At 37.6% G+C, this 23,513-nt stretch overlaps 1 protein-coding gene across 9 annotated transcripts in view; it reads right to left on the reverse strand.

Moving 5' to 3' along the window:
- The window catches only part of PLEKHA7 (pleckstrin homology domain containing A7), a 168,222-nt gene that overhangs the window by 36,197 nt on the left and 108,512 nt on the right, over nt 1-23,513 (reverse strand). For all 9 annotated transcript variants that reach the window (XM_087745643.1, XM_087745641.1, XM_087745642.1 and 6 more), the window contains 6 exons: nt 18,927-19,031; nt 17,075-17,147; nt 15,778-15,878; nt 8,491-8,669; nt 5,984-6,472; nt 158-677 (listed from right to left, as the gene is read on the reverse strand). In XM_087745643.1, the coding sequence (XP_087601769.1) occupies nt 158-677; nt 5,984-6,472; nt 8,491-8,669; nt 15,778-15,878; nt 17,075-17,147; nt 18,927-19,031 (1,467 nt within the window). The remainder of the gene's footprint in view (nt 1-157; nt 678-5,983; nt 6,473-8,490; nt 8,670-15,777; nt 15,879-17,074; nt 17,148-18,926; nt 19,032-23,513) is intronic.

The following is a 23,513-nucleotide window of genomic DNA, read 5'->3' on the forward strand; positions in this document are numbered from 1 at the left end:
TAAGAGTTTTAGGAGAAAATTATTCACTGTATGAACTTTTACAACTTGCACAATCCTTCATACACAAGGAAGGGTGCAATGAAAATGACTAAATTAAATTATCAATGTATGACACTACATACAGAATAGTCTGAAATCACTTATACTGTATACAAACCTTTACAGCATGATTTCGTGTCTTCCTGGGTGATCCAGCAAAAGGAACATCTACAGTCTGTCTCTCATCAGATGGTTTAACTGTAAGCCTTTCTGCAGGAGTATGTGGTCTCCTTGGGGGAAAGCTTTTTGGAGGTCCAGGTGGAGGAATATCAGATGGAGAGGGTGGAACAGATATTGATCGTGGAACATCTAATGAACTTTTTGACTTACCACGATCAATAAAGTCTGAAGAACCTACATAAAGTGGGGCAGTGGGGCTGCCATGTTTAAATTGCTGTCTCTGCTGCCACTCATATAGCTGCCAAACAGTTCCATCCTTATTTGCTTTCCTTTCCTCCTGGGACATTTTCAAGTGACTAACACGGTCTTGCGCATATTTGTAGTCACTCGGCAAATTGCGGTTTGGTGGTGGTGGTGAGCTCCCTGAAGGCTGCCTGGTATTCTTTGGCAAAGTGTGATAGTTTTCAGGAAAAGGTGGATTGGGACCCTGACGCGTAAGAGTCTGATCAGAAGTGAGGCTGTAAAGGAGGGGGGAAGAAAAAAGGGTAAATTTTAGCATACATTGATGAGTGGGAGTGACTGATAAAAAAAAATATCTAATGACATTAGCATAGGAGCTACAAGACACAACATACAAGAGTCATTTGAACAGAACTTACAGAAATATTAACAAAGTAATATTAATGAAATCTACCCTGCACAGAAACATTACACTGTATTCATGCAAAGATGCAAATAGTATAAATACAGGCTCTTAACTTAGTGTCTAACCTAGAATGACCTACTAGAAATAAACTTAAGGGACAGTGCATTACGTACTTACACCAAAAAGAATGTCAAGAACATGAAGAACAGAATTATTATGTTTAAAGAACAAATCTGTAAATCAAAATATTTCTTCTCACCGAAAGCCTGCTCACCACTAGGTGGTGCAGTTTACGAACAACAAATGCACACTCATAAAAAATTACCTTGAAGTGCAAGAAGAAATCTCACCAATCACAGAAAGAGTATCTCAGCTAATTTTTGTTCATGTGAACGAAGCAAAAAAAGGTAAGAAATTTCTCAAAGTCCCCAAGTCTGTATGATTTACTTTAATCTGACCTAATGCTACTGGTTCTACTATTTTAAGCAACAGAAGGCTTTTTGCAACATAACTCATCGACAAACAGAATACAAAAAGAGGCATTACATCCTAGCTTTAGCACTGCATCCATAATGCACTTAAACTGTAGAAATTAAATCTTTTAGTAGATAGAGAGTTAAGACAGAACTGGTAAAAGCTTTGACAAAGTTTAGTTAGCTTCCTCTCCTACTTTGAAGTCAAAATCCTCCTGTAGCATCATGCTCTTCCCATAGCCTCTAATTTCTGATTCCCCAGTTAAACATCTGGGGGGGTTGTATTTGCAGTCACTTGCCCATTGATTCAGGATCTCCAAACCAAAACCTATTCTGCCAGACTTGTCACAGAGCGACAATACAAAAAATAAATAACAACAACAAATAAAACACAAATGAAGGAACTCAAGAGCACATTCGTCACTCCACTTAGTAGGCTCCACTCTCTCTGCATGAGAGGGAGACCTCATGATGGGCGAACTGCAGAATTCCACATGAACGAAAGAGCAGTATGGAAAAGAACAACTTTGTTCAGCATCCAAGAATAACAGAAGCAGGGAGAAAAGAATGGCTACCAGTAACTGCTGCTCAGTAGTTGCCTCCATCTATTTCTACTTGCAGTATCTGGCACTGGCGAGCTGTCTTGAAATATGGATGCTCTTGAGAGGATATATAGTTCCTCATGGCAGAAAGCAGAATAACTGCCCTGCACTGCATGGAAGATTACAAATTCATAAAAGCTCTGCGCTCTCATACCACAGAACCTTGATGTTATCCTCAAATTTCACAATAAAGGTTAAAGCAGGCAGGTAGTATGAACAGAGGCAACTCAAAGATCACCGTTTAGTGGCCAAGTAACCTCTTTTATTTGTCTAGCTCATTACATCATGCGTACTCTCTATGTTCTGTACCGTACTGCCAATTCTTTCCACATGAAAATCAAAGCAGTTGGTAGAAACGTATTTTCTCTAGATACGAATGAGAACTGACAAAGTTTGGAGCAGGTAATGCTTTAATGCTTTGAAAGGGCATCAGAGACAGGCATGAAGCTAGGACACATTCTTTTGGTGATTTCTCTGTGGAATAAAGGGGAAAGGGCCTTGACCATTCCTATACTCCAACCTTGTGCAGCCCTCATGAAGGCATCGGCAAACTACTGAATGCTGCAAACCATCTGTGTGTGGTTATTTTCTCATCGGACATGAAAGGGTAAAGTATTCAGATCAGCAGGAATTACTGGTAGTCAATGAAGTCATCAGGGCTAGCAACTTTAGGAGCAAAAGCAGTCTGGAAACAAAGACCCCATGAGTTTTTGGGGAAAAAAAAATATTCATGCCTTTCTTCTAGAAAAGGATGCATTTGTCTGAGAGGAACTAAAAATTTTTGGATGAAAGCTGTACTTTGAGCAGCTGGTAAGTGTCAGCTTCATGCAATACTTCAGCCTGTTAGAAAGAACAAAGTTGCATGTGCATTAGATTGCACAGGGAAAGTCATATTCAAAGCTGAACTTCACAGGCAACTGCCTACATACAGGCAGGTTGTAATATCTCAGTATATGAAGTAGGGAGAAACCTCCAGCTAAGACGACAGGCTTTAAGCAGCCGGCATCTCTACCACACAAGGTTTCAGACCCTTAAAAATAATCTGCATAATACAAAAATAGGCACTAAGACGACATACCAATTTCTAGAACAGGGAAGGAACAATGTCCTGAATGACTCAAATTAGTCCACAGTGGACTCCGGAAAATTGCTTTCTCAGGGATCAAGAGTAAAAATGAGCAAAAGCAGATGCTCTTGAGAATCTCTGTCTTGAATGATAACGTGTAAAGAATATAAAAAGGAAAGCAGACATTGAAGAGTAAAAAAAATGGCCTGATGTCATATTATATGATTATTTGCCATGAAAACCATTCAGGGTCTGCAATGGGAAGCAACCACACAGAAGATATTGTACAAAGAGAAGATACAAGTTCAAAAGAAAACAATTACTGGAAACACGATGCCCATTCACAGGAATGCACAGAAGCTTCCTTAAGCAAATCATGAAGAAATGGAAGGTTCTGCATAACAAGAAATGTTTGACACTGTATTTGCAAGGAAGGAAATTCCTTAATGTGACTGCATTTAGTTGGGAAATATTAAGCTTGCATTTATCAGATTTATTTATTTTAGAAGTCCAAATTGACTGGTAGAAATATCAGATTCTTTACAACTATGCATTCACTATGTCTATCCAGGCACTGGAATCAGATGAAAGACTAATAATTTCTGGACAGCTGCTGCTTGATGGTCCCAACCTTTAATTACTTAGAATCAAAATCTCCCGAAAGCCTCCTTTCAAACCTCCTTCCAATTCTCTAGATCTCTCTCAAAGGCTGGCACGAACCTTACCAAAGCAGGTATTCCCCTTTGCTGAGAACAGAGAGGGGTTAGATGACTACATTGGATGTAACTGCAGTGCAGCTAACAGTTCATTGTCTAAGAGAGAGCTAACATTTACTATTTAGCAAACAGTTCTGAGTGCTTTATAAAAAGGGGAAGCAAAATATCTATTTGAAAGATCTAAATCTCTATATAAAAGGTGCAATCCCTGCAAATAATTATACGAACAACTGCTGTATTTGTGTGAAGCTTCTAGCTAAAAGAGTTCTTTCTTGTCATAATCAACTTGCTGGCAAGCACTGCAGCTTTATACACCTGAGCCCGGAAACAAATAAAACTGTACTCCTTCTGTGTTCAAAAATTATAAAGGCTTCTAAATCCTCAGAAGTTCTTTATTTGTAACATTTCAGGTGGAATAACACTAAACATGGAGCATTAAGAAATTAAGTGGTCTACTCGTACTTATTAATCAAAATGGAGTGTCAGTCAAATTATCATCTCTATCTTAAATTCCTATATCCTGAAATCAAGAAGACATTTGACTACTAACATGCCACTTTTATCCATCAGTTAAGTGCACTGCAACAACCTCAGCAGGCTGAGAAAAGGTGCTATTTAAAAAATCAATCCATTAATCTTTGGGAAGGTAATGTGCCATTTATTCTGAATGCAGAGAATATAACAGCATTTGTCAGGGAAAGACAAAGAAAACAAGGTCAACTGAACTAAAATAGAACATAAAGGAAGTTGTCAAGGTAAGAAGAAAATTAGAAAATTTATATATATATATAAAGTCAGATTTTGGTTACATCACTACAGTTAACTCTTGCTAAGTTTCACTGAATACTTAACAGCTCCAGCTGAGGTAGCTAGTTTTATCTAGAACAAAAGGTGGCACCTGCAACAGCACTATCTTAACACTATACCTGAGACACACCTAAAGTTGATTTACTGGAAAGAGTAATTAGGAAGAAACCAGTACTTATTTAGCTATCCATCAAGCCTGTTCATGGCCTCTACTTTTGATGTGAAAAACAGCAGAAGTTTTCCTAAACACTGGCTAACTAGTTCAATAGTTTTCTGTATTGTTTTAGACTAATACGCCTGCACATCTAAGAACTAACATACCAAGTACTTTTTTTCATTAAAGTCATATTCTCTTGGGAAGCACTGACTGATATCCAAGCAAAAACAAGCAAGTAAACTGACTCTAGCAGTCTAGAAGAACATTAAATAAAATTGAAAAGTATGAAAGCTTCTTTAAGGGGAATTCCAAAGATAAGAGAGTAGAAGAATGGACTTCCAAACAGAATTAGCAAGCCTTGTATTTGTTACTGGATCCACAATGACAAATGTTAGCTTCAATAAGCGTTAAAAATATGCCCAAAATGTTTTCTCCCTCCTAAGAACCACATGCTAATGTCTCCTATTGTTCTATATTATAATGAGATTCTAGTAAATTTATAAGGTACCAATCAGTAGGTTACCCATATTTGAAAAACCCTCACATGCAGCACAGAGCCCGGCTGTCTTTCCTGCCACTTGACACAAGGTAACATTCTGAACAGACGCATATATACATCATTTTTAGAAGTGGTCCCTAATCTGACTGCACACTTTGAAAGTAAAGCAATTACGAGATTTTCAAATTACAAAAGCATTCCAGTGTGCATTCTACCTCCTGGTACAATTTAAGTAATTTTCAAGGACTGAAAAGGGAAAAGAGAATCCTGGAGACCATGGGATCATCCTAGGACCTCTTCATGAACTAAATGAATATACGGAGACCTTTCAATATGTGCCACACACACGGTGACTTTGAGTGCAGCGATCTGATATAGACTAGTTTATGGATGTTTGTAGCAGGAACAGAAGGGAGGGGGAAAAAAAAAAATCATCATTCTTTTAAGTGGAAAACAAACGATTATCTGTAATTTATATTGTGTAGTTGTTTATGAATAAGAGGTAACTGAGGGCTGCACTTCACTTTCTGGCTCTTCAATTGTAGCAAATTTTAAGAAGTTTTAAGCATCCACATGATTAAAAACAGTAAAAAAAATAGCACTCTAATCTCACTTTTTCTATTCGCAATATAGTGACAACACCAAAGGGATTTGATTAGCCAATCCCATATTGACTTTCCCATGAGATAACCACCTGAAAAATACCATTCTGCACTGGAGGAGAAAGTAAGTTCTGTTATATATTGTCTCTGTAAAATATCATTCTGATTTGCACTAAAGATGTTACTAATACATATTTTCCTTTAATTTAAGAAAACGCCATTTGGCAGTCTATTTAAAGAAGGGCCTATTACTAACCTTTTTGTATCTCCTTTTTGGACTTTTACCCAGTGCTCCACTTGAGCCATGTTACTTTTTCTTTGAATCTGTTTATCTGGATTTGTTCTGGGAACAAACCCTCTTTTATAGGAGCTGGTACCATTCTGCTCCACTAGGCCAGCACTCATACTTAATGAACTAGGAAGCGTTCCATTCTTCTCAGCTGGCTGAGGCTGAGCTACTTGGGACTGCGATGCATTCGTTAAGTCTGGAAATAATGAATCAGCTTCTGTTAACGCATGCTTAGCCTTTCCCTTCTTAGTTTCCAGAGTTTCTTTTCTGTGGATATAACGTTCCTCCTCCTCTTTTTCTCTTCTTATCTCTTCACGCTTATCATATCCAAGCATTTCAGCTGATTTCTGATAACTTTCTTTTGTATCTGTAATCTCTGCTTTCACACACTCTTTACAGGCATCCACATGATTGACTTGGGGTGTAACAGCTTGCTGATCCACTTTTTCAGTTTCTCTGAAAAGAAAATACATGTCAGTAATGAATACTGCTTAATTGTGAAAAGTTGATGTGGTCTTGTTACTATTTTAGAAAGGATACCCACAAAAGCACTTTCTCCAGGCTGTGGTGAATTTGACAGAATTATGTTAAGATAGATACACGCAGCAAAACTCAGTTGTTATCCCAGTTAGACAAAAGTTACCTTTACAGTGCTATCAAGGAAGCAGAAATCATTTACACGCAACTGTAAAAATGACTGAATACACTAATATTGTATGAAAGAAGTGTTCGACTTGTGTAATATTACGTACAAACAACTGTAAATAAGAAAGTCTTCCTATCCTGGGAAACACCGAAAGCCAAAAAACCAAAACCAAACTGCCAACTACTCATTTCAAAGTCAAAAAAGTCTTTCATATCTTTGTAGATGCCTTAGGGCCTAGTCATTGCTGGCCAAGAGGACAGAACAATATCTACATTTGAGTCAGTACTATCATTGTCCAGGGCATTTCTAACCTGGGGACTATTCCTGCAAAAAATGAAATACAAAATATATCTCCATTGCTCCTAACACATGCTGCAATGCACACCAGTTTACTTATTTACTTTATTGTCTAAATATTTGAAAAATTCCGTACCAGAAATCTTGGTATTAAACTTACAACACACTGTAAAATATCTAAGGATCCTATAAGTTTTATGTTGCTTTTGACACATTACATATGTCATTTGCAATTTTCTTCATCTCCTTATACTGATAAGCTTCTCAACAACATTTTTTTCTTTTACAATTCAATGGAGTATCATTGATCTTGGAGTAGCACCTCATCTTCTCTGAAATTAAGTTCAGTTTCTTTAAAGCTTTATGGAAGGTGAATTATGAACAAGTGCCATGAATCAATTGTTTTCACTTCAGTCTACTTAGTGTCGCAAAATGCATAGTCTACTAAGAGGAAGGACACTTGATCAATACTTCTAACATGCCAGACCTCCCCAATTTTTCTTTCAATTATTCCTATATTTACAAAGAAAAAACAGGTAATGGGTTACATGTTATTTGAAATTTAAATTAAATCCAGAAAATCTTAACACAAAATCATACAGGATGCAAAGCTCTGGAAGAGATGTTGATCCTTTGCTTATATTTGATTTGCCAGTAGCAAGCAGTAGTGAGAAACTGCACTATGACATTTTAATCCTCACAGCCCCAAAGGTTAAAAGCAGGGTTGTCTCACAGTATGGAGTCTTCTTTCACAAGGAGTTGTAGGGTAAGAATCACGCTCCCGAAGTCAAAACATCAAGAAGGCTACACCAATTTTAAGAAAAGGGAAAAACTGGAGGCACATGAAGGCACAGCTGAATTCATTTGCCTCTAGCACTGGGACTAACAATGGGACAAAGGACAACCACCTGTTGTTGCAGTGCTTTTTTTCTACACCAAGAAAAACATAAAAAGCTCTTACAAGTACTAAAGGCCACCAAAGTAAGTAAAAAAAATAAGCAGTTAATAGCTGCATAAATTAGTTAATACCCATAACTCTATGCACTTATGACCTACCCATCTGTAACACTCCTTTCCCTCTTAACAGCATTTTAATCCTACTTCTGAACACTCTTTTGAAACAACTTGTTACTCTTCTGTCTTTTCCCTTTTACATCTCTCTCCTCAAGGCTGGCAATTACCTGTTGCAGGTGTATGAATTTTCTCACAAAAACCTAACTTTTTAACTGAAATTCCCTAAAAAATTATATAGATACAGAAATTAATCCATGTCACTAAATATGGGCACACAATTTGTGTGTAAACACAGATACTGAACACCAGGTTTTCTTAATTAATGTTAGTTAACTGATTTGCAACAGCATGTAAACTAAAAAGAATTATTTCTTTAAAATGGGAATGAGTTTCATGCACACATTTACAAATATCACTTTCAGAAATCACCACTAATCTGATTTTTTTTAATATATATATATATATTTTTTTTATTATTATTATTTTTAAAAGCTAACAGTTTGTATATTGAACTTGCCTTTTCAGTGAAGAGCGTGTTTGCATAAGAGCAGCTTGGTTCATAGCCCGGATCCAGCCATTCATATCCTCTTGGGTATCTGCACTGAAGTAGTATGTCCGCATCCCTGAATGCTCTGCCTGAGAGCCAATAACAGAATTCTTATTATAAATATATGCCCGCATACCTGTATGAACAGCCTGCAAGAAACAAAAGAAAAGAAAAAAGTCAGACAGCCCTTCCAGTTTTTCCCCCAGGAAATTTCCTGTAACTTTTCCTGATATCTTTAAATAACTTTTGAATAACTTTTGCATTTTGGGTAAAATTATTACACTGCCACAACAGGCTGTAGTGCAGCAAACTCAAACAGCACTCTTGTGATTTTTGCTGAAATTCCTCTACCTCTTTCTCGCACTATTAAGCTAAAAGTGCAGCGCTTCTGTTTTTCATACTAGGAAATTTCAGCTTTTCATTTTCTCTTAACGGATACATTTCATTTGCCATAAATACCATGCAAAACAAATTAAAGAAATCCTGAGACATGCGTAAGCAAGCCAATTTTCCCAGCTCATTTAATAAAGCAATTTATTCAGACATAACACAGACAAAAATCTTACAATTGAAGCAATTAAACTGCTTATTTAAGAACTAATTATAATGCACGTTAAGATCTTTTGGTTAAAGCGTGCAGTTGAACCTCTCTATATATTAGCTGCAAAATCACAAGACTTACTGATAAAGTTAGTAATACTGGTGGAATTATCACAGCACAAAATATTGACAAGTATCTCTGCACACCAAAATACTCCATGAAATTCCACTGCAAACTAGAGGTATTTGGAAATTCCTCTATAAATATATTCAATATTCAAATGTATTCAATATGTAATGTCTTTGTAACTCTAAGCTAGCTAAATGCAATCAAGTCTCATCCAAATTTCTATAAGCGATAGTATAGAAACCACTAAGTCGTATCAGTCCTGAAACACTTGACTGTATTTCCTCAAAGTTACTTTACAGATGCGCTTCAGATTAGCAGGGAGAGATTCATCTCGTTACTTCCCGAAACACTGAAGACAGTATACTCAGCTTGAAAGCTCTTATAATGATATTAAAACAAAATTAGTAATTTAAACTGCTTTTTATAGAACTAAACCTGCTATCACACACAAAAGCTAATGTCATGAAACACTTCTGAGACAGGGGGTTTTTTAAAAGGAAAAAAAATTATCTCAACTTTTTACCTTGGCTACATCTTCTTTTAAAGGTTAAACATATTTCACAAATCTTCCCTAAATGACTGGTGTTTTTATTTTGATGAAATCCTCTCCTCCTCATTATTCCAAATAAAAGAAACCCACTCTACAATCACAGATGGCTTCAGAAACACAGCAATAGTTTTGACAAAACCCAGGCTATTTAATCTGGTGCAGCCCTCCCTAAATGTTACAATTTGAGTTGTTTACCCTGAATTTCCCAAATTACCATAACATTAGAAACCTGTATCAACAACTCCAAAGAGCAAAATATTTGCTTACTATTACAGTGCTTTAAGTTTTGTGGAAAATTTACTCCCTTTCTATTGCAGCCTGTTCTTACACACATGTGAAACGTGGTCTTTCCTTTATGCGCCTCAAGCAAGGAAGCCTCAGTTTGTTTTTAAAACTGTGGTAACACAGCCTCCCCAGGGGTCAGTCCCTGGCCTGCCATCGCATCCGTGGTGGAAAGGGTGAGACTGCAACACAACAGCCAGCTAGAAAAAGGAGGAGGTGAAGAGGAGGAAAGTGTGACATAGACAAGTCCAAGTCTCTTCTGCTAGAAAGAGTCTCTGCTTCCCAACAGCGTTAGCCGATAAGGGAATACAAGGTGGTTTCTCCTTCCCCGCCATAGCTGCCTACCTACCTTAACACAGGAAAACAGGACTTACACACATGAAACAGTAGCTCTGATCAATTGGGTATTTAGGAATCAAAGGATTTTTTTCATGTTTGCCTGGTTGAGTTCTTTGGGTTTGGTTTTTCTTTGCTGTTATTGGGATTTTTTTTTTTTTTTTGCCATTTTGAGACTGTTACAAGTGGTCAAACCAAATATGATTTAGAAGCATTTAATTCATTGCAATTAATGGTTAGCATTCAGTGTAAGAACAGACCAAAACTTGGCAGCTCCAGATGTAAAGGAAATCACTGATTTTAACACTAGACCTTACGACTACAGGGTTCCTTCACAGACCACGTTGAGCCCGTAGAAGACGATGCTAGAATTCAAAAGTGAAGCAACTCCTGCAGAAAAGCAGACTACGTATGCCGTGCTGCAGATGGCACAGTAGGACCCTACCACTCCTGGTTATATACTTGCTGAAAAAAAAACAGAACCTTTGGCTAACTAACTGCGGAGACTGCGTACCACATCAATAAATGGATTTAACAGCTGTCTGAATTGACCTGTATGTCCTGATCAGCATAACCCATTCACCTTTCAGGTTCTCTTTCAGCAGCACGTGATGAACACAGCTGAAAGCACTGCCTAAGAGGCTGTAGGAGAGAACAATATAAAAATGCAAAGTATGTTGCACTATTCTCCCTTGAGAGGCTGAAGCTATCACAGCCATAAACATTCATAGCTTCAGAAGGGATAACAGAGATGGTGTGTTATTATCAACAAACACGACATTCTGAAGTTTGTAATACATAAAACCGGTTAAAGGAAAATTCAAATATATTTCAGTTATTGATTAGTAGCATGTTTTATATGCAAGAAAGCCACTTTGCACCAATGTCCCATAGCTGTCACTGCTAGCAGACACAGAAGCTAGCAGTTTTGTGGTTTTTTGTTTTTTTTTTTTAAAGCAATAGCTATTAGGATGACTACAGCATACTAAAAAGCCTAAAACACAGCACATGCGCACACGTACACCATACACACAACAGGGAAAAAATAATATTGGTACCTATTCATGCATTCAGATGCCTTAATGTGGATAGATTGAGCAGAAAAGCAGTCTCTCTCCCATAATGCACAGAAGGAGAAATGGACAGTAAACCCCAAGGGCATATCAATAGGACAAGATAAGGACAAAAAGTAAAACAAGTTAAATCATGAAAAGATTCACGTTTCCAAAGAAAATACTTAACAAAAGACTATACTAAAAATAACTAATGCCTAGAGCTGTCAATTTCGCATCCAATAATTCAAAATTCCTAGGAGAGAAAAAGCCACAGTTCATAGGACAGAGGGATGAGGAGGGGAACAGTTTTATAATAATTGTAATCTTTCTAAGTTAGTCCTCTCAATAAGCTATAAAATACAGGAAATTCTCCCTTCTGAAGTTCGATATTTATGAAACATTTATGAGCAAAAACTGAAATGATACTCTGAGCCTTCACTATAAACACAACAACAGCACACTACAATCTGACTTGTCTTTCACCCTCAAATAATATTGAGCTTTTTCAGGACTTCTAGAAGCTAAAACCTTCCCTCTTCCAAATTCTAAAATGGCACCTCTCAAATTTATAGCCCTTGGCATTTCTTCACCTGACTCCCCAGACCCAGAGAAGCTTTATAAGCAATATGGGAGCCCAAGGAAGCAATAATGATCCAGAGAACATAAATGAACAAACTATGTCAAAACTTTTTAGGAAAACCAGTCAGATCAAGGAAAAAGATAAGAAGTTAGCCCTGGTCCCAGGAGGTCTAAAGCAATGAACAGATACTTCCATTAGTAAGTCTTAGAATGTCAATAATGAAAAGATGTTTAAAAACAAGCTGCAGTAGCGTCTTCTGGAAGTAATCATTTGGCCTGACTTCCTCGGCTCTGAATGCCCTCACGCTGAAAGGGTATATCTTTGAAAAAATTTAAAAGGTAGTATCAAAATAAAAAGGAGTAACTTCTATCCCCAACACTACTTCCAACCTCTTACAGAAACATCAGAGCATCCTTCATTGACTTTATTTGGTAGCAAGATATGCACCTAAATACAAACATATACTTGCATATATTGTCTTTGCGTAAAGTTTTGTCGTCTTCTTTACAGCCAATGTTGGTAGGCCTTCCAAGTTTCTCAATTTGTATTACAATCAGATTCATAGAAATGAGTTTACATTCAGTGTTCTCTCATATATTTTGACACATATAAGACCAATTAAAAATAATTTTCATGATTGAGGACAATGAGGCTTCTAAAGAGACTGTGATGACATTAACCTTCATAAATTGAAGGTTAATGTTTACTCATGTTTAAAATTGTTGTATTACTAAAAAGTACAGTCAATTCTCTATTAATCACAGGGAGTATTTCCAGCTATATATTAATGTTGTGCAGACTTTTTCACATTAAAATCTATACATTGGATTTGTGCTCCCTCACATTTGTATCAGCAAAAAAATTACTATATTAACAATATAGCGATTAGATTAATTTAATATCTTTAAGATGCTAGCTACTGAACTAACTATGCAGCAAGGATCTTGAGTTCTAAAAGGCTGTCACACAGCTTAATGACAGCAGCTTACAGCCAGTCACAGCACTTTCCTTGGGACAAATAAACAATGTGAAAAATTCATCAAGATAAATAAAAGAGAGTTTCTAAACAAAACAATTTAACATACATACTGCTACACTTCAAAGTAGGTTTTTGATTGCATTTGAACAGCCTGTACACAGTTCTGCAGGCCTGTAATTGTTAAACTCCCAAAGAGACACATAAGCTTAAAGCTGGGCCTTAGGAGATGATGAAAGCACAAGAATTCTGAGAACTCCTAGGGTGTACATTTTAACAGCTAGCAGGGTTTAACATATATCCTAGTGAGCATGTACTTTAGAAACCTTCCTCTAACTGCATCATATGCAAAAAGCATCCATGTATTTGCTAAGTAAATTTCCTTCCTTCAGTTTTACAAACCAAAATGTTGACATTTTTTGCAGTTTCAGTGCTTTCCTAGCTTCAAAAACTCATTGTTGCTTAAAACAGCCATTTAAAATGAGTGCCAATACCTCTATTGTAACAGAGGATTTACAACAATACGAATAAATGTAAAAAGTGACATGGCACATTCTCCCGTTCATTCAGGACTTAAATGCAAAAGTCCTATCTTCATTTTGGGCTTAATCTGCTTGTGTTTTCTATTTCTGGCTGCACTATGTTGAGAGACAGAATGTCCGTCTACGCTCTGGATATCGAAGTGTACCGAAGAGATTAGATAAAGGTAATGGCTGGTGAGTGATGGAATGCCAGGACGGCCGTGCTCCTGCCACCGTGCACCCACAGCCGACGCCACGACCATTGAACGTCAGTGTTGGATGGGGTCCATGCGACAGGAATCTTACAAAATCCTCCTACTGCCCTAGGACTTAGTTCTAAATAAAATGAAACTGCAGCATCAAGTCTGCAGTCAATCATCAAACACCTAAAGCAGTGCTAAGATTGGCCGGACAAACGAATACATGAAATGTATGTTATGGATTTTTTATATAGATTTCTAGCATAAAGTTTCTTTTGCTATTAACTCCCTATTTCTATATCAACTTTTTAGTAATGACCCTATGTTGAAAGTCTCAAGTTACTGGCTCATGCTGATTTTCAGAAAAAGACTCAGATTAAAGACTTGGTAGAGCTCATATACATATGATATCCTAAAAGGAACAGGGAAAGTCTGTAATTGCTTCTGAAAACATTTAACCATGGATTCTACCCCACAGGAAAGGAGAGGCACAGCTTGGCAGTGGTGACTTGAGAGCTTGCCTACAGAACATACTGCTTGGAAACTACGTGTGTGTTTGCATATATATAAATATATGCACACACACAGAGAGAGGGTTTTTTCCCCCCTTATCACTCATAGTGTTAAACTGGTTAATAATCCTAATATACAGTCAATTAACATTTTCAAACATCCTTTCAATAAAATAAAAAGCAGATTTTTTTTTTTAAACTCTAAAGCAACTATCGCTACTTTATCTCCTTCCCCAGTCTGCACTAATAGTTATTCAAGAGCAGTAGAAACCTAGAAGTACATCGGGTCTTCCTCTTTCGGTATGTGCTTCTTCCTAGGAAAAGGCTCTAGAAGAGGAGGGCTTGATGAATTACACTCATTAAATATTGAATTGAGTGGAATGTTTTTCTTGCACAAAGGTTCTTTTGTAGCTTGTCCTGTTATCTCATGTTCAATGCATTTGAAAAAGTACAATAAACATTTCCACAAAGTGCACTGGGTGTTTCTTTTAAAACACATTTCCCAAGTTAATATTTGTTTAATAAATTTCAAACCATTATCCACTTGAAAACAGAACCCAAAGCAACAAAAGGCAGGCTACAATTTTAAAACACCCCAAAAATCAAAATGCAAGAGTAAGTCTAAGCTGAGCACACGTTCTTTGTAATTTCAGCACAAGAAAGATTTAAACAGAAAGTTTCCTTCTATATGTCCTAATGTATACCTGATCAAAACCTGATTTCAAAAGAAATTTTTTTAAAGTACATAGCTCATTTGTTTGACAGAAAAACAGGTTCTGCTCCTTGTTTCAGTAGAATTTAAATCTGCAACACACACTGATGTTTCTAAACTTTGCCTCAGTGCTGCAGCTCAGACAATCAATTGGAGTCAGGTTTCTCCACTGTCAAGAAGGAATGTATGTTTTATTTCATTTTCATAGAGTTTTTATAACAAAGAATAGAACCGTAAATTATACAATTAAATGTTTTTAAAAGAAGAAAAAACACAAAACCAACCTCAAACTACATGAAAACAAGAGTATTTTTTCTTTAAAAAACTGCATGTCACTTAGGACAACTATTGCTCCCCCTCAAAAAAGGAGAAAAAAATTGGTTACTCTTTTTCCCTTGAAACGAGGAAATTATACAGCAAAAACTACAGTGTTGTCATTTTCTAACTGCAGGAACTGAGCTGATTATTTCATTTAAAAAAGAACACAACAAAACCAAAACCATCAGTCCACTATGAGATCAAGTACTCTATAAAGAAAAAAACGAAAACTTTTCTTTCAATTTGTAAACAACACTGGGACAACTTATCAATACTGATTTCTAATTTTAGAAACAGGATCTTTACTCACAGACACATTATGAAGCTCTAAAGATACTTACATAGTAACAGACATATGAATGTCACTTCATAAGCAACAAAAAAGTGCTATGTCACATTTGAGCAGGCAGTCAATAAACCTGTCTGCTTTTAAAAAAAAAAAAAAAAAATAGGAAAGCAGATGATGTTTCTGTTTACAACAGCATCTTTTCTAATGCAAATAAACATTTTAAAATATGATTAGCTAATAAGCTTTGTAACTGTACCTTAAAAGAAAATTTGCGATTTATGCGATCTTCAGGTCCAACTGGAGATATTACGTAACTAGGCAATGGTATGCTACCCAAAACAGATTCTTCTCTGCTGTCTGTTGAATAAAAAAAAATAGAATCTAATTCACTGCACTTCTCAGTGGGCTAACAATACATTCTCCTTTATGGACACACAGACAACAGGCATTAAGTAGAAAGAAGAGCGATTCAGACTGGATATAAGGAAAAGAATTTTCCCCATGAGGACGGATCAGCAGCGGAACAGGCCAACGAGGCAGGTTGTGCCATCTCCATCCTTGGAGGTTTTCAACGCCTGACTGGATTAAGCCCTGAGCAACCTGGGCTGACTTCCTTCCTGACCCTGCTTTCACCAGGCGGTTGGACTAGACACTTCCTGAAGTCCTTTCTGACCTGAATTTCGTTATGAGTCAACACCAATAATACATGGAGAAAAATGTTTTATTTTTAAAGAAATAAGATTGAATTTTTTTGAAAAAGATCAGTTTGGGGGTTTGTTGATTTTTTGGGGGAGGGGGGTGGGGTGATTTTTTAGGTTCAGACAGAAGAATACGCTTTGAGAATAAAGCTTATTGTGACGAACTCTGACAGGCTGCATAACATGATGGACCTTCCATTTAGCATTCTACATCTAGGCTAACTGCTGTAATTAGGAAACCTCTATTACTGCTGGCTCTAAAGTGATCAGCAGCAGAAATGCAACACCTAGAAATATGAATTCGAGTTTCATATTCTGTAAGGCTTTCCAAAAACTGTAACACACTACACAATATTCAAAACTTCAAAATAACCTTATGTAATACCATTATTCCTAGTTCAGGCTAAGATCACATCCAACCTTTTTTGGTATAAATACTGGATTCGGAAGTTCTCACTCCTACATTGTCCCCTGGATTAAAGCTGAATCAATGCCCTGATCCAGCCATAGCGCATTCTCAAAAAATCAGCTGTACAAGTGCAAGCAAGTGGGTAACACAATACAGACCAGAGATGGGATATATCTTAAACTGGTATTGCTGCCAAATGTTTTGCAATGTAAACCTTGGCATATATCAAAGATAAGTTATGTGACAAAAGATCACACAGCATCCCCTTGTTCCCCCATTCCAGCCTGAAATTTGCTGCCCATTAAAGACACACGGATAAGTGTTTCATTACACATCTTCTCAGAATACCTAACTATATCTGAAGAGTTCAATTAGTTTATGCTTGCAATGCGATTTGAACAGGTGAACTGTTACAGACTACCTCAAAAGAGCTAGTATCTACTCACCTTTGTAGTAAAACAAACAATAATCAGCAAGCACGAACCATCGTCTTTTCCATAATCGCATTCCAGAGCTATCCTGAAATGCAAGAAATGTGATACACTTTTCATTTAAGGAAAGTTAACAGCTTATTATGCAATGCTGTACCAGTGAGTAGTTTACCAGAAGTTTGCTTAAATATGGTATTAATTGCAAAAACAAGTGGTTTATATTTTAGCAAAATATTATGTGCTAAGAAAGATAAGAGGCAAAACATCCAGCTATAAAATAATCAAGGTAGAATATTAAACTGCTAATTTTCATTAAGTAATTAAACTTGCATCCCAAAGAGCATTAAGATTAACCTTATACACAACCAATGCATATTTTATCTAGACAGATTTATCCTGCAATAAAGAAACAAAGTATGCATCTGGATGGCACAAACTCCAGCAAGGATTGCCTGTAGACCAAGATGAAAATCACTACACAGCTGTGAAGTATGACCTCATATTTCAGACAATGAACCCCTATAATTCTACAGTCAATCTCCCATATGTTACCCATGCCTAAAATGTAATTTAATCAAATATTCCTTAGGAAATAAAACAGGGTGCATAATGTGCAAATTTTAATGAAGTATAATATAATATGTCTGTGGAGATCTATATATGTATCTCTCTGTATAATATATATCACCTTGTCAAAATGAGTAATATTTACATTGAAATTAATTTTAAAAGCTTGTAAAATTGCCAGACTGTAACCTAAGCACGTACAACTTATTCAGCTGAGGTAGGCTTTGATGAGATCAGCAGCCTAGAAAGTATCTTCAAGCTTTAAGTGCTTGCAAGTAGAGGAAAGGGGACAGAAGGAAACAGCTAGAGGAATGTTGTATATACTATTTCTCCCTTCTTTCTGCAATCATATTAAGTATGCAAGGACTTTCTTCCCTTTCCTTTTTCATGCTACAATGCTGTCAACACATACTGTGTTGGAGTTCTGATTCTGTCCTGAAAACTAATGGACTTGGGTAGTGAATGTCAACAGAGTTGATAGCAGAATACAGCTCTCCATGCAGGAGGAAGCGGGTGGCTGTCAGCAATTTCACTTTCCTGTATATGTAGAATCATAATTGTAAGCCTTAGATTTTAGCCTTCTCCTACTCATCCCTAAACCTAGCTGCTGGATCTCTGGTGATAATCTGATGGGCACTGACTGCCAAATTAGAAGCAGGGAAGTATTCTCATACAACAACAGCTTTATTTACTTTTTGCACTCAAGGACGTGCTTCTGTCAGCTTAAGAGTTCAAGATGCAGCAGCTGTAAAATCCTGTTTGTTGGATGAAATCCTATAATCCAGCCTTTGCTTGGACACTGGTCTTGGTGACAGCACTGTGTGGTGAACGGGTCCCTGTCTCTATTTTCTCCCTCCTACTTCTGGAGAACAAAAGGGTTGGAATTAAGCCTTTGATCAGGGTATAAGGGCATAAGCAAGCAGATGGAATAAGGCCTTCACAGCCAGCCTCCGGTTTATAGTGTGTTCTGAGCGAGACCGAGATCAGCATGGCCGCAAGCCAGCAGGATAAAACAGGGAAAACAACCAGATATAGAAAACAAAATTATGGCCTCAACATTTAACCATGATGGCAATGTCCATTTATCAGTTTCCACTTCTGAATCAAACCTGTACATAAAACTTGGTTTTCACACTTGCTGAGCACAAGGCCCTCATTATAGAAGGTTGTGGGAGTACCAAACATGGCCCTGCATCGCCAACATTTGAGCTTCTGTTTTTTCAGTTACTTGGAATGCACTTACTTTTACTTGATGATTGTATTGAAGTATATGAACAGAAACAGATGATTACATGCATACCTGTTTGTGTAGCCAGCCTCTTACTATAACAGGAACATTGGGATTCCTCCTAATAGCTTGTTCCCTCTTTCCAAAGCTATGAACTTTGTTTCCAGCCTTTACAACCTGTAAAGAAGTATAATGTAGTAGTGGTTTTTAAACTGTACTGAGACTCATATTACAAATAACCTCACTGCAATAATTCATACTTCATTACACAGTAACAAAGTATTTATAGCATTTTCAAGGGCAAGTAAATAGACAATGATATTTACAACATAGCAAAGTCAATCTCCCACTTTCATCAACATATCAGTGCCAGGACGGTCTGCCAACTCCCAGCTGAACAGCAGCAGCACTGGCAACTGAAGTCTCAAAGGCAGAACTACTGAAGTGTTAGTGTGCTTGGGAAGTATTTTTGAGTGTACTACAAGAGCTGCATGCAAGTCTCTGCAACACGGTACAAGTCTCTTACACGCACGGGACTTTGTGCGCATGAATGCTACTATTCCTCTTTGTTGTTTGTCGGGGGGTGTTCTGTTGTCTTTGGTTTTCTTTCCTGTTTAAATTCAAACATCATTGATAGCTTAATAAAATGCTTGGACTTTGACCCTGCAAACAAAAGGAGAAGACATAGAGTGATGCTGCTAAGGAAGAAACCTAGATGGCACGTAAGTGGAAATCACAAGGTCTAGGTAATGGTTTGTGTTTTACTGCAACCTCAGTTTTGACTCACATGGGCAAAACTATTTCAAAAACAAACAAGGAAAGCCTATCAGCCTGTGAAAAAGACAGCAAGAATCTCTGGATGAATAATCTGCCTATTCTTTTCCAACCTCAGCACCGTTTGCTACTGCAATTGCTTTAGGAACCTGAGGTGCACAAACCACCCGTACAGTTGCTCCCGACTTCTCCAAGGAAAGAGCTGTCCAGATTCACTCTCTGTCTCCTTCCTACAATGAACAATTCCTTTGTTTGAATCTCTCCTCTCAGTTGGTCAGAGTACTGATGCTCTGTCAGCTGCAGACAAACAGCAGCTCTGGAAACAAGCACATTTGTCATACACAAGGGATGATATCATGAAAATACCTCAGCATACTGCTTCTGCCAATCAGGCAACATCTGGACTAGAAGACAGTATATATAATAATACAACATTCTAGCAATATATGATAACATTAAATGGATTCTGTTAATTTCGAGGCCAGGCTTTACCAATCTGCACTAAATTTCACACATTTCAGTAGACATAAGCACACATCTTAATGCAGGATTAAGATAATAGCAATAATCAGTAAGAAAAAAAAAATCCACTTTTTCTTCGGTGCTATAGCATATAAAACAGCAATGTTGATTTAACGCTCATAAGGAGATATCAAAGGGCAGATTTTACTAGGTAGTTGCCCCAAGGTCTGTTTACCAGGAAGCAGCATGCTGCTTTCAGCTCTGCTGAGAAGTCAGGTGAGCTACGTGGTACAGTCATTTCTGTGAAACGCCCTGACGCTTAGGAGACACGAAGAATGCCAAGTGTGGGCTTTTCCCTTGGTGTGACACCTCACCTGACACCTCAGTGACAGTCTGCACAAGATTTACCCATGGCCCAGAGCAGCACAGGAATCATAGAATCATAGAACTGTTCAGGTTGGACAAGACCCTTAAGATCATCGAGTCCAACCATTAACCTAGCACTGCCAAGTCCACCACTAAACCATGTCCTTAAGCACCACGTCTACCCATCTTTTAAATACCTCCAGGGATGGAGACTCAACCACTTCCCTGGGCAGCCTGGTCCAGTGCCTGACAACCCTTTCAGTAAAGAAGTTTTTCCTCTATCCAACCTAAACCTGCCCTAGTGCAACTGGGGAGACTGTTTCCTCTTGCCATATTGCTTGTTACTTGGGAGAAGAGACCGACCCCCACCTCGCTACAACCTCCTTTCAGGTAGTTGTAGAGAGTGATAAGGTCTCCCCTTCAGCCTCCTTTTCGCTAGGCTAAACAACCCCAGCTGCCTCAGCTGCTCCTTATAGCACTTGTACTCTAGGCCCTTCACCAGCTTCGTTGCTCTTTGTTGCTCCAGCACCTCAATGTCCTTCTTGTAGTGAGGGGCCCAAAACTGAACACAGTACTCGAGGTGCTGCCTCACCAGTGCCAAGTACAGGGGGACAATCACTTCCCTGGTCCTGCTGGCCACACTATTCCTGATACAAGCCAGGATGCTATTGGCCTTCTTGGCCACCTGGGCACACTGCTGGCTCATATTCAGCCAGCTGGCGACCAATACCCCCAGGTCCTTTATCACCAGACAGCTTTCCAGATCACCTGAGCAGCCCAGCTGTCTATGGCTAGCACAAACCTAACAGGCCAGGTTGTAAACAGCAACAGGTTTCTGAGCAGATGCCCCTGCCATTCAGCTGGCAATAACCAGTTCACAGTAAAAGCCAGGTGAGGATGGTATCACCGAGACCTCCCAGCCCATTTCTCTGCTGTACCTGTGCTAAGGCACTCGGCTAACAGGCTGCAGAGCGCAATTACAACCACAAAATCTCTCTCAGTACTCACTCGCAGATCTACAAGCAGCAAGTCTGAGACTAAACGAAGGAAGAAATAAGATGTCAGGCATTTTGTGTTTGCCACTGAAAATATTTCAAAAAATAACTTCTGAACCTGCATCCAAATATCACTTTAAACAAACACACAAAGATGTATCATGAGGACAGCCAAGCTCTGGATGATCATACAATCATCAGGCCAAGCTATATATATGTATTTATATGTGTGTGTGTGTGTATATATATATTCTCTTAAGAAAAATGAGATGCAGTAAATTCAGTCAAGATTTTAAAAAACTGTTTCCAAGTGTTAGATGCAACAGCTACGTTACAAGGATGATTAAAAATCATGAGGCTCAAACTGTTTAAGGCTCTGAAAGGCAAAAATCTATGCTTTGCACTTGAACAGAAATCAATTTACAAAATGTACAGAATTTAGTTTTCTAATTTTTCTTTCTCATATTTATCCTAGGAAGGGTGGATGAACAGAGGAACAGTTAAGGTATAGATAATCTAGCCTGACAGCAGGGTTTAAATTTGATTTTTTCATCAGATCCCCTGTCAGTGATCAAGCACTTTGATTCTCTGACCTTATTTAATTTTTAAAAAAATGCAGACCACAATGTAGAAAAGTCAATCTTGGACTTGGTCAAAAGACCAAACAATTTCTATTACATGGGAGGGGGAAAAGTTTCCCTAAGGCTGTGTATTCTCTATCAATACAATACCCATAAAAGAAATGAAAAATAATTTTATGGTGCTTTATGTAATTAAAATTTTCATATCATCTGTAGTATTAATCATCTCATTCCGCTCTGGAATAAAACAAAGCATAACAGATACTGAATGTCAGGCTGTGCTTCCACTGACTAGAATAAAAAGTTAGTTTAAAAGAAAAGGTATATTTTTAAAACTATTTGTCTGTACTGCAGTAGTCTTCTCCTAACTTAAAATATTCTGATATCATTGTTGCGTGTCGAAAAATGCAGGTCAGAGCAGCTGCCTGTGTCACTGAAGACAAAGAAGTTGCTTTTGACTTCAGTACATTTGTTATGCTGTCTTGTTTGTGAATAACTCCTAAGTTTTTGGAAAAGAACCCCAAAATGTCAAGAGCCAAAATTTTCAAATCCCTTTTCATCACTGCGTCATCTCCTTCCTTACAGTAGCCTCTAGCTGAGGAGGAAAGTTGCTAACTTAATTATAAAATGTAATTTTTTTTTTTTCTAAAACTGGACAGTTAAAAAAAAAGTAAACAGCCTTTCGTTTGGAACAGATTTTCTAAATAGCAAAAAGGAAGACTTGATAAAAATATGCATATACATACAGGTAAGAGAACACGAAACTTCCAATCTACAGGGAATTAACAAAAAAAACCCAGCCCACAAAAAACCCCACCTATTTAAGTCATAAACTCTTCCATTCAAAAAATCTCAACGTTACACTAACAAATGAACTCATGAATCATAGAATCATATAATCGTCTAGGTTGCAAAAGACCTTCAAGATCATCAAGTCCAACCCTTTCAGTATCTCTAAGTAAATTAGACAAAATCCTTATTTTTTAGATGGGAAAACCTGAAACTCTTAGGAAATTCCTGCTCTTAATATTGAATATTCATCTACAGTGGCCCTGTACTCATGCCTGTGTTCCACACTCCAGCTCCACACAGTCCCACCCAGCTGGCACCATTGCATACCTGTCACCATTGCCTCTTTCTCTCAACTGCTAGACGCAGTATTTACTTTATTTACTTGTTGTAATCCTCACCTCCCATCCTGGAAAAATACCAGCAACTATCAGCGTCATCAACAATTCAATTACTTCTCTTACGCAGAATCCATCCAAAACACACTCTCAAAATGTAGATGGTAATAAATACATTACACTACTATCCTTTATGCTTTTGACTTGGCCAAAGTACTGCGTAGCACAGTTAACACTCACAAGCTTCCATTCACACCACCAGATGCTTTAACAGACTAAATTCCAAATGTACCTTACTCTCAAACTGAAACAGATCTTTATTCCTCCACATCCTTCATTTGTAATCAATATAGA

The sequence above is a fragment of the Nipponia nippon genome, unplaced genomic scaffold (genome assembly GCF_047370975.1).
Source record: "Nipponia nippon isolate SJK-2023a ecotype South Korea unplaced genomic scaffold, ASM4737097v1 scaffold_10, whole genome shotgun sequence".
Classification (NCBI taxonomy): Eukaryota; Metazoa; Chordata; class Aves; order Pelecaniformes; family Threskiornithidae; genus Nipponia; species Nipponia nippon.